Raw genomic sequence first — 12,103 nt, 5'->3', positions numbered from 1 at the left:
AATCCTTTCCACCATAATGATGACACTCAAAAAACCTGAAATAAACCAATCAACTAAAAGATTACAATACCCCAAGCAGAGCTTATACCCCAAAAAAAGATAAACTAGAGATTTCATGAAATTCTCTAGGGACCTTGAGCATTTTCAATGTAAAATTAATAGACTGATGCGTGGCCATATAAAACCGTACAACACGTCCTATGTACAGCCATCAGCATTAGAGCGCAAGGTCAATTCCATTAGCTACAGCTAATGGTCATGCAGTAGCATCACTGGCGAAGGAGGTTTGCCAAATATAAAGTTACTTCTGTTGTAAATATTCATGATGTTCAGTGTTAACTGTCCCACACAAAACTTGAACATCTTTGTTTTAAGCTATATTTTGAGGTCTAATAACTGTTTTGGGAATTTAGATATATCATGAAAGGATTAAGCTCTTCTCCAGCTAGGCATCTGTATACCGTGCTCTTCACAGGGATAGTCAGTATTTTGAGTTGCCCGTTGGGGATATTAATTTTGGGCTCGTATTTCTTAAGAATGAGCATTCTGAAGCTACTCCATTGCAGGATAAGCTTGGGCCTTCAAGAGGATTAAAGTTCTGCTTGCTCATGTGACTTGGCCTCTGCCAAAGATGAGGGATTCTGGGATTTGTAGTCCAGCAATCATGAGAACTATAGGCTGCTAACAAAGCATGCTGGATATAAAAAAGGTCTGCTTTCCTCAGTGTGCGGAATGACGGCAGAAGGTGCTATGAGCATCTCTGCCAAGGAGGAAACTAGGGAAGGATATGAGAGCTGATCTTGCTAAGCAGAGTGGGGTTAAGAGAGAGGCCTGGGAGGAAGGCTGGAGAAGAACTGAGCAAAGGACTACACGAATTGCCAACCCCTGAGAAAAGGAAGAGATGTCACCCAGACAAAGGATTGTACAGCAGAGAGGTTTTTACCCTTTGAGGCTGCTTTTGTTTACCTCAGAAGGGGGAAGTGAGCCATAATCCACTTGCTCATGCATGGCCGTTGGTGGCCGAAAGTTTAACGTAGGGGAATCTTAATGCATGGACTGTCAATAGTAAGCAAAATTCAGTCATCCACGATAATTTAGACAGTTTGATAACACTTCCCAAGGCATTGGGCTGAACATCAAGCCTCAAGCAATTTTAGTAAGTTCATTTTGGCTATTGTAGTACACCATAATTGACATCTGAGAACTATGTTGTCAGTTAGCAGCAAATGGACAGCAAAGATCCTTTGGTTCCCAGTTTTCCCTATTCTGCATATAACTCAAACTGCTGCAGGTATTAAATGCAAGAGGCAGTGCTGCGCAGGTGCTGAATTAATGCCTGCATCTTTGCTACACCCAGCCTCTTACTAGGACAACTGTAAAGTGGAAATAAAATTAATTCCCAAAATAGGCCAAATGACCCCACTAACCAGGCTGTAGGGGCATTCAGATCTAATGTAACCCAGAAACAGTTACCTTTGCTTTTATTCTTCTCTGGTCCATTTCCTTTTGCAATTGCCTACGCATTTTCCCCATCTGGCCTCTGGCATCTCTCTGAAGTGCATCTTCAAACTCAGAGTGAAGTAGATACCTGGATGAGGGTGGGGATGGAGAAAGGGACCGTGGTCTGCTAAGAAGTCTTTTTGGATGTGGGGTAGCTGTGAAATAAAGATGTGAATGCTGTTATAACTAGTATCAGAAACTAGCAACAAAAACTATAAGGATGAATAGACTTAAATCTAGAAGGGTGCCAAATGTTCCCAATAGTTAAACAGGGGAGCAAAGGAAGTAATTTTTAAAAACAAATACCCTTATCTTAAAGTCCTCCCTGTCCCAAGCCTCCAGTTCTTCCTGGCTTGTACCATAATTATGTATTTAGCAAATCAGAAACGCCAGAAGATATCACAACGGGGCAAAGAAAGAGGAAGCAAAAATGTATTTTAAGAAGGTTCAAAGTTAGGGCCTGCTATACATGTTTACAATGGCAGAGCCATGTTATAACATGTTTTGGTCTTGCATCTGTAGACTGTACCAAGCCATATAACAGTGTTACAACCCTTGCCAGTATACGTTATTGTTACATAACATGATTATCACTGTTATATATTAGGACTGGACATCTATAGTGTGTTATAACAAGGTAACAGGCCCATTTTTCAGTATTCCCCTCCCTCACAGTATGGTCAATAGTAGCATTTGGAACTTTGCTCATTTGTCACTCTGTGTTTTTCACTTTTCATTTCTAGTGAAGCTTTCATAGCTGTTTAGGTGTTATGTTTAGTTAACACTTTACTAACAGGATTTTATATCTTTGGGCATGTCACCCAATAATATAATTTTAGGGCTGAAGGTAGGCTTCTGAATCTCTATAAAACTATAGAAGAGTTGTGTTCTACTTTCAACTTTAAGTGAGAAGGAAAGCTTTACTTTTAACAAGGTTGTACTTCACCCAGCGCTTAAACAGTCACACTCTGGATTGTTACCTGGGTGAGGTTTCCTTCCCCGATACTCCATGACACTGTCACTGTGCTGAGACAGCTTATCTTCATCTGTCAACATCTCTTCCCTGGGATGCTCCCCCAAAGCTCTCTTCAACATCTGTTGATTAGAGATGATTCTGGTCAGTTTCATTAGTTCATCCCAATAAAGTCTAGAAATGTTTAACAAAATTAGAGGTACCAGTTGTAGATTTCCTTTTAGTCCTATTATATATTGAACTCAGCTTCTGCATTTCACTGGGAATTTAATAGAAACAAGTTCAAGAAATATCAAGCTAAGCAAAAGACATACCACTATTGATTAAACAGTGGTACAAGAATTCCAGAATGTCAACATAAACTAAATTATTAATGGTTGGATAATTACACAATAATGTAATCCTAGTATTTCTCCTAAACCAAGTAGTAGTATTTTATAAGGTGACTGTTAATGCAGATTTTGTACTGTCACCAACATTTCTCTCATTCAAGATGAAATAACTCTTTTCTTTAAGATTATTTCTGCAGCATCATCCATTCTTTTACATAAAAGCACCTAAACTGTGTTTAAAGTCCCTTTAGAAATCAATGCATCTGTTAATCCTACCAAGATTGACCTGATTCCCTAGATTTTAGTTAGGCTTCACACACTTATTACAAATGCTGGATAAATTCCAAAATACTATCAAGAATAGATTCCCACTTACTAAATCTAGTTCATTTAACCTGTGAGAGAGTTTTTCTGACATTTCATGCAGCTCTTGCTCAGATAATTTATCCTTTGCCTTTCTGCAGGAAAGGGGCTCCTCTCCAAATGAATCTGTGATAAAATTTTCATATCTGCTAAAAAAGAGAGGTTTTGTTTAAAAAAAACCCGCACATATACCACTACATTTTCATTTTTGTCCCAAGAAAGATTTATGGTCAAAGGTTACCATTACTTAACAGATCCAGAACGCAGTTCACTTTCTTGTTTTAAATGGGATTAGGAAATTATATAGAAACAGATCTGGTGAGACAGAATTCACCTAAGCATTTATACCAGTATTTCCCCTAGTTGTACAGTGAGTGCTTATAAGACTCAGACGTCACAGCCTGTGTGGCTGCTCAAGCCTTTTTAAGAGTATTTGGAACGTTTTTCCCCTAACAAGATACCAAGAACAGATTCTTACAAAATATTTTATTTTTATTTGGTTCTTAGAAATGGGTTTCTCTGTATGAAGAAAGATCTGAGTTAAAAGGCCATTGTTAAAAGGACTAAAGATATTCTAGATCTTCACCTAAGTCTGCACATCTCACTCTGCCACTAGCACCAACCAGCTTTGGTTGTTACCGAGGCTGGATTCTGAGCAGCAGCCAAAAAGTGAAAGCCCCTATATAAGGAAGTGAGCACTGAAAACCTGTGTTACTCATTCAGTATAAAACACCTGACTTACCTTTTTCCACTAGATGGACTTCTTGTTTCAGGTTTTGTGATTCGTGCTACTGATATTACCTCGTCAGTGCCTGGTGAGATGTCTTGGTGTAAGCAGGTAGTTGATGTATGTGAGGCAGCCACATCAAGAGCCTGTTAGAGAATGGAGGAGACAAGATCAAATTCATTATGAACTTTCAGTGAAAGGCTCAAAGATTACATAGACTACGCAGCAAATTTCTGGCCTGGAGAGGACCATCTACGAGAGTCTGTATGAATACACATCTCAACTCATAAGATTAGATATTAGTAGAGTTAAACTACCAGCCTCCTACTCAGGAAAAGGGTGTTGAGTGTCAGTGTTAAGTCAAAATAGCAGTTTAGTCTAATAAAACTGAAATAATGGGAGACTTCAAGGACCCACATAATCTGGTCAAGTGTCACCATGGGACAAGAGTTAGAGAAGTGATTTCTTGACATCTGAAATATTTATTTCTTGGAACAGCTAATTCCAAAGCACATAAAGGGGCTATTCACTTAATTCTGAATAACACAAAAGTTCGTTCAACAATTAACCATTGGGATCACAACAGAACTAACTCAGGGCTCAGACTGAGTAGGTATATAGATTCAGAGACATACCATTATGCCTTACTGCTACCTTATCAAGAACTTCAGCCCCTATTTAAAAAGTAAGGCCTGACCTACATCATCATACTGGTTTAACCAACAGTGTCATTTATACCAATCTTGGTAAACCGGTGAAAGTGTCACTCATGTGTTTAAACCAGGTTTATAGCGGTTTAGCTTGTGGATAAATTTACAGGTGCAATCTAAACCAACATAAGCAGGTTTAAAAAGATAGAAATTTAGGACTTGTCTATACATTGCAGTTGCACCAAATTAAGTTACTCAGTTTAGTTAGACGTCCCCACACAAGTTGGACTCATTTATCTTTTAGGATTGCAAATAATCTCAAATGTGAACATAAGACATCGAATGGAGAGATTTCTATTCAGCCTCAAACATTAGCTGAGAGCTGTAAACTTCCCCATTCATCTCTGCAACTTCTAAAAGATCTCTGAGTTAAGTGTCAACATAATTATCTAGTTCTTTCCTAACAAACAGAAGAAAGGGATCTCACAGCTGCAGCGAGGTCTTTTCTCAATGCCCCAAGTGAATGGTATTTGGGAGAGGACCACCATTTATTCCCTCTCCTGCCACAATTAAGGAGGCTTGCAGATCCCACAAGCGTATTCCAGCTCAAAATATCCAGCAGGCCTCTGAGCTGCAATCCATATTTTGAGCACATTTAAGAAAGTTTCACTTTATTAGAAAGTTTGAGACGTGAAAAATCACCATGATGGGTCTCATCTTTAATCAGTGGCAGATAACATGTCCATATTACTACTACATCTAGCTCTTGTCTATATCCTCTAGGTGGCAAGTAGTTGCATCAATTAACACTAACCAGACTAGTCCAGGACATGCATCATCTTACAGCAAACTGGCTGTAGATTGACAGCCTGGCACAAGATCTTTTCCACTTATAAAAGGGGGAAAAAAATCTGATTGGCTGTCAATGTAAGTGCACTGTTCAGCATGTATCTTTAAGTTCATTAACATCTCTTTTTGCTCAGCCACAGCAACGTGAAGGGAAGAGTTACAGACTGCTTTGGGAAGAGTCCAGAGACTAAGTTTATGTCTGTGACAGATAACTTGTGCTCACAGGACTTGGGCTACGAGGCAGTTTAATTGTAGTGTAGATGTCCGACCTCTGGGACCCTCCTACCTCTACATGACAATTAAACAGCCCCTTAACCTGCACCCCATAAACCCAAGTCAATGGGCATGGGCCAGCTTCAGGTTTTTAATTTCACTGTAAAACATACCCTCAGTCCTGCAAGTAACCTTTGTCATAGCAGACGGTAAAAGACTAGAACTGCAATGTTACGTTGGCTGATTTGGTTATAGCAAGACTTAAAACGAAGGGTTGTTGGTTAAGTTACGAGTAAAGTCCTCTATATTCTGAAAGTCCTACTCACCGCCCATCAGAGCTTATCTTTTCATGTTGCCAAGTAGCAGGTCAGCCCCACAGTGGCTTCAATCAGCCAAGAAGTCATTTGTGGAGCAACTATTCTTCTCCTGCTCAGATAGTTTCCTATGAGGACCTGTTTCCCTGGAGGCCCTTTGAGTGGAATGAAATCTGCTAATTCAGAACCCACAAACTGGTTATCTAGTTGTTCCAAAGGGCAAATGCAAGGACAAAAAGGAAGGGGAAGTAATCTGGCCAGGTCACTGACTGAGCATAAGACTGAGGCAAATCCTCTGTTGAAATCCAGGCAAGTCTCAGTTTTCTGGAGGTACCTGATTCTGGGGTGTCACCAATATCGTAAGATACTAGGCAAGGAGGAGGTTAAAATATTCTTCCTAAACATCCTTAGATAAATCCAACTGATGTGTAATAACTGGGTGCTTTTGCTGAACTGGTCAGCAATGTAAATGCAAATGTTTACATCATCAGTTAGTGCTAACGTCCCATTGAGATATGACTAATGTAGTTTACAATCTGCTTGTAGACACACCAAGTCAATACTGTATCAGGTCACATTCACAAGGTTTTGAAAAGAAAAGCAGCAACAAGTTTGAGAGGAAAGCTTCATTTCTGCAAGGTGGTAGGAATACCAAAAATCCCCTGCACACTCGTGGAGAAATTCCCTGTATGCAGGTTTACAGCAACCCTGTCTAAAACATGTATGGATTTTACAAATAGTGGAAAGTCATAGTTACCTTGGCCACATCATTTGTGCCATTTAGCTCATTTTTTGACACCACCTTATCTCCGACTGGAAAAACTGGCAATAGAAACAGCAGTGTTTATTATTTATTCTCTACACATCACCCAAGTGTGTTTAGTGATTTACAGAACAAATACAAAAGGCAGGGACCCTGGCTCAAAAAGCTTACAAACTATTTGTCAAAAGAAGTGTAAAATAATAGGGGAAGGAAGACAGTAATTAGATGTGTGGCTATTCAGTTATGGCATGCACACACTTTTTTTTTTTTTTTTAATTTTAGGAGAATTTCTTGACACTTGAAAATTCAAAACCTACATCGGAGAGGGTGATGCAATGGAAACTGGAAAAGTAGCCAGCGTCTCCAAGGCAACAGAGAAGTTAGAAAATAAGCACTTGTCTATACTAGGAGGGTTTAACCATGCTTTCTGGAATGGATTAACATAGTTTGTCTTAGTCTACATTCATAGTTTATTCCGCACCAGTTCAGCTGCACCCTTTGTCAATGAGTTTCTGTAAAACAGACAAAGCTTAAATGGATTAACTGGAGGGAAAAAAAACCAAGAACACCACAGTTAAGCAATGGGCACACTTTACTTCTCAGCACAATAAATCTCTTTTGACTATGACCTATTTTCACTCCCCTTGCAGACATTGTGACAGAAGTAATTTGCTCACATCTGTTAAGAAAATTGAATTTAGTAAGGTTTGAACAGCAAAACATAGATGAACGTTTTCAAAACCATGTTTCCCTCAATGCCAATATGATGAATTCAAAGTAACAAGCACCAATATTTAACACTGCATTAGAACAGAGTTTAATATGAAGCACAACTTGTTCTCACCAGGGGTGAGTCTTGACAGAGGAACACTATCAGAAGTAGCTGACTCCTGTCTAAGTGGTTCTGCAAACTGCAAAGAGAAGTAAATATGCATATTAAATTAACAATTCAGTATTCTTCCTGCTGAACAGGTATGTTTTGACAAGGCCATAGATTAATAATACTTTCAGAGATACAGTTCAGATAGATACCTCATTAATTCCATTCTACAAATGCAATAGAGAAAAGCTGAAAATATTTACTAATAAAACCAAGTAAGAGGTTTTCACTTACAACAGAAGCTTCAAGTCCATGACTGTTAGTGAAACTTAGGGACTGTCTGGCTGAGCTTTGGTATTCCCTTCCCATTGAATAATGAGGCCTGGGTTCAGGAGGCTGATATGGTGGCTGCAAAGGAATAGCTGGGCGTATGGGCTCCCCAAGCTTCTTAGCACTGGAACTCAAATTCTCTTTGAGAAATTCAGTGGAATTAACAGAATCCATTGATCCTTAAAGACAAATATGAAAAATATATAGGCACAGTTAATCCATTTAACAAAAATGCCAGCTGGACACTTTCATTCAGCTTCATCTTTGAATAAGCATGTTACGCCTCAATCATTCTAGAGTTTAGTACACATAAGAGACATTGACAGTACTTTTTATCTTTGCTGCATGCTGCAAAATTTGGATTTTGGGTGTGAGGAACTAATTAGAAGAACTGATTTGATAATTTAGCATTAAGTTAGTTAAGCAGTCATATGAATATCTTAGTTTTCTGATTTATCAGGTGTCAGACCATTCAGATTTCCTCCAAAACTGAAATAAGGAAAAAAGGCGAAGAACTACTTATAGATAAAGAAATAAGAAACCTTTTGTCAGCTACTATATTCCTAGTCTCAAATCCATGGCTGTGAGGATTACTGCCAACAGAACTAGGAAGACTAAAGAATTTCTAAGGTATTTGTCAGGAAGTCAGTATTTCACGCACCTTCCCTCTCTTTTACAAGTGCTCTTCTGAAGCTGGAAAGCTGACTAGATGATGTCACAAGTTGACAGGATGCCACAGTAGCCTCAGCATCTTCAGGTTCCTTGATCTCCTTAGACCTACCTCTCTCTGCTGGCAACAATTCAGGGAGCTGAAACTCTGGAAGTGGTGTTTGAAAGCAGGTTAAACTTGTTTAAATAATTAAATGCATTTTTACTGTCAGCTCTGTGTTTAGACAGTGTTCATATTGGACTGAATTAGTAACTAGCAGTTAATGCTCTTCACTGCTGTGGGGACAGCAGAATGTTGCAGGTGGAATTTGAAACACTTCAAGAAATTGTATTTATCCATCACAGTATGCGACAAAAGTATTATTCACAGATTTGCTCAGCTACCATTGTAGGGGCAAGATAAGTCAGCCTCAGTACCCATTCAGTCCTTCGCTTTGCAAAGGAAATTGTCAACAAAAATGCTATTGGTGTTCAGAATGAGCCCAAGTGGTTCCTATTACCAATTCCATGAGCCATCTGGTTCCCTTAAAGAATGTTTCTGAATTGCCCAGACTCCTACCAACTGTTTGCTGTAAGTAAGCTTAAAGAATAATTCATTGCTAGGGTTTACATATTGTGTCTTGAAGCAACATTGTTACAATAATTTTACATTTCATACTGTGATTGTCTGAGGTCATCCAGTTATGCTTTCATGTCCTTCTGAACTGGGTCTAATTCACACTGTTTTACTATGTAGTCCTTTTTTAGACAAAAAACAAAACCCTTCAACCAGAAGGGATTGATAATGGTCAACTCTAAATCAGGTTTGAAATCTTTAAACTCTAGGGAACCAGATGTTTCCATCTTGGCAGGATCACCTTATCTTGACATAAGTGCACTGGGTACCATGCAGTTCTGTCTGTGAAATAAGAATTATATTATAATATTGTCCATCTGCTATTGGCAGTTATTCAAAGTCCGCTGGTGTTACTTGTAAGAGTAAAGATTTGTCCTCTTCTCTTGACCTAAGTTTTCTCTGATCTACAGTTATGCAGCATACTTTATGCCAGTTGACTTTCCCTATCTGCCCCAGAGGTGGCTTCATCTCAGTTGTGCCAACCATATATAAGCTGAAGCATTTAGGGAACCTTCAAAAGAAAAGGAGCTATAAGCTTTTTGCTTGACAAGCATGCTCCCAGACCTTTCATATATTTAAAAATACTAAGCACTTTTGACAGTGTATGTTTAATTGCTAGAAGAGTACATGTCCATATAGAACAGTCTTAAAGGTACATTTTAAACTCACCTTCCTTTCTTAGAGAAAATGAATGAGCAGTGTCCCCAAGCCTGATTAATTCACTAGTAGATTCTGATCCTTCTACCTCCCAAGATGGGACAAAAATATCTGACTGGGAAGACCTAAGAGGAACACAACACAGAAGATCTATTAGCAATAATAGTCTTTGCTTGCCTAGGCCACAAGATGGAGCTGCAGAAGAATCCTAACTCTATATCTTCAGTCAGCTGGCCTTTACTTTTTAGAAGTTTCCACAGAGTAAGCTAATTTAAAAATACATTTATTTTCATGACAGATATAATACAATTGATTAACTAAGCTTCAGTGATTTAAATCAAAAAGCATGCAGAGACCACAGTGGAAGTTTAGAACATAACTCATTACTGTGCAGATTCACCACTAAAGGTGGATTAAAAATTCTTAAAACTGCAAATTGTCTTAGGCTTTGCAATGCAAACACATACTTGATCCAAATTTTAGATCTCTTGCTGCCCAAAGACCACCAAGTATTCCATTCGATGCTTGTACTCAGTATGCTTTTTATTTTCATAGTATGAATACGCTAGACACTTTATAGATATGTAAAAATACAGTCATTGTGCCAATGTAACTTTAAAACATTCAGACCAGTCTTACTCCGCAACCGATGGGAGTTCCAGAGGCGGCACAGGTTCCTCAAGGTCACCTTCCAGCTGCTCTTGAAGCACACTTCGAATTTCATTGTTAGCTAGCTTGTCAGGTTCATCTGTTTATAATCAAAATTGGTTTGTTAATTTCAAGGAAAACCACACACACACAGGATGAGTACTACTGCCAATAGCACAAGAAATAATTTCACATCAATGGCAATTTTAGACTTAACATGCTGTCTAAAACTGTTGCACTGAACAGGTTTGTATATTTTGGTTTAACACTACAGTTTATATTAAATATAACAACTTCCACATGCACCTTATTCAATAGACGCTTCAGTGGTAAGTTAGGAGGAAATTTTAATACCACTTTCACACTTGTAATTCATGAAGTTGTTAGGAGATGGTTTCTGCCAGAAAAGAGAACCATGTTAAAAGGAGCACTATGGTTTTTGTTTGTTTGTTTAAAAGGCTTCACCTTTTATTACCATATGTTACTGAAACTAAAAGATTTTAAATCCAACTTTCTGTTCACCATGACTACTGAACGAAATGGAGCAGTAAGTACACAACCTGGGAAATGAAAATAGATTAAGTTCCACTTCTGTTTGTGATCAGTTTCAATCCCTTGCTTTCCTGCAGTGTTTGGATTACAAACATTGCAAGCAAAGTTTTAAATCTGAGCAAAAACCTGTTTAAATGCAAACACTCTTGTTCATCTTAGGTGTTGTAAAAAACAAGGTTTTACAAAAGTCTGTTTTCCATATACGATACTAAATGGCTATTGGCTTCCTCAAAAATATAGTTGCTAATCAGGGGGAACGCAAAGGCATAAACTTCATCTAACACTAGGAGCCTATTCCATCCTTAAATATACAAAGAATGGTGTACATATGAAGGAAGAATTTACGCCTCAGTATGGTAGCTTAATAGTAGCACTGGAGGTATGCAGGCAAGATAAGAAATAGTTCATCATAATAATAAGCAGCAGCACATAATATCTTGAACTGAGATAGTCTCTTTAACTTGAACTCTTGAACTTTGTTAGTCTCTTTACTCACCCCCATTCTGAGAAGAAGTTTCACTGATTTGTTCTGTAAGATATTCAAGCAGGCCGTCAAATATTTCTAACAGATTTCGGATAGATTCTCTCTCTCCTTTCACAATGTTCTCTCCTTAACAGAGGTTACTATGAATTAGTAATTAGAGCTTAGAGAAAAAAAATTCACCTTTAAAAATTTGTCAAAATCTTGGAAAGGCTGTTCAGAAAAATGCATATACAGATATCAACTCAGAAGAAATTTAGCTGGAGTTACATGTTTGGATCACTACTGGATTTTTATTTCGGTAACATATTTTAAGGTAGGTGGCAAACATCCTGAAATTGTACATTTTCTGTTCCAACAATTGAAAGCCTAATCTTACTGACACATTTTTCATTGGCTCTCATGGAGCATACCAGACATCAAGATTACACACTGCATACTTGTCAAGTGCAGTGGTTTTCAAACTTTTGTACTGATGACCCCTTTCACATAGCAAGCCCCTGAGTGTAACCCCCTCCCCTTATACATTAAAAACACTTTTTATATATTTAACGCCATTATAAATTTTGGAGGCAAAGTGGGGTTTGGGTTGGAGGCTGACAGCTCACAACCCCTCATGTAAGAGCCTTGTGACCCCATGAGGGGT

At 38.4% G+C, this 12,103-nt stretch overlaps 1 protein-coding gene across 4 annotated transcripts in view; it reads right to left on the bottom strand.

Moving 5' to 3' along the window:
- CEP95 (centrosomal protein 95) overlaps positions 1-12,103 on the bottom strand; it is a 34,104-nt gene that overhangs the window by 10,443 nt on the left and 11,558 nt on the right. For 3 of the 4 annotated variants that reach the window (XM_050920693.1, XM_050920689.1, XM_050920692.1), the window contains exons 4-14: positions 11,473-11,586; positions 10,416-10,524; positions 9,789-9,901; positions 8,496-8,651; positions 7,799-8,013; positions 7,529-7,595; positions 6,679-6,743; positions 3,911-4,041; positions 3,182-3,317; positions 2,481-2,595; positions 1,474-1,655 (exon numbers count right to left, since the gene is read on the bottom strand). In XM_050920693.1, coding sequence (XP_050776650.1) covers positions 1,474-1,655; positions 2,481-2,595; positions 3,182-3,317; positions 3,911-4,041; positions 6,679-6,743; positions 7,529-7,595; positions 7,799-8,013; positions 8,496-8,651; positions 9,789-9,901; positions 10,416-10,524; positions 11,473-11,586 — 1,403 coding nt within the window. The remainder of the gene's footprint in view (positions 1-1,473; positions 1,656-2,480; positions 2,596-3,181; positions 3,318-3,910; positions 4,042-6,678; positions 6,744-7,528; positions 7,596-7,798; positions 8,014-8,495; positions 8,652-9,788; positions 9,902-10,415; positions 10,525-11,472; positions 11,587-12,103) is intronic. The other variant, XM_050920691.1, reaches the window with a different exon arrangement.

This window comes from Gopherus flavomarginatus, chromosome 12 (genome assembly GCF_025201925.1).
Source record: "Gopherus flavomarginatus isolate rGopFla2 chromosome 12, rGopFla2.mat.asm, whole genome shotgun sequence".
Classification (NCBI taxonomy): domain Eukaryota; kingdom Metazoa; phylum Chordata; order Testudines; family Testudinidae; genus Gopherus; species Gopherus flavomarginatus.
This window is presented reverse-complemented; position numbering and strand designations above follow the sequence as displayed.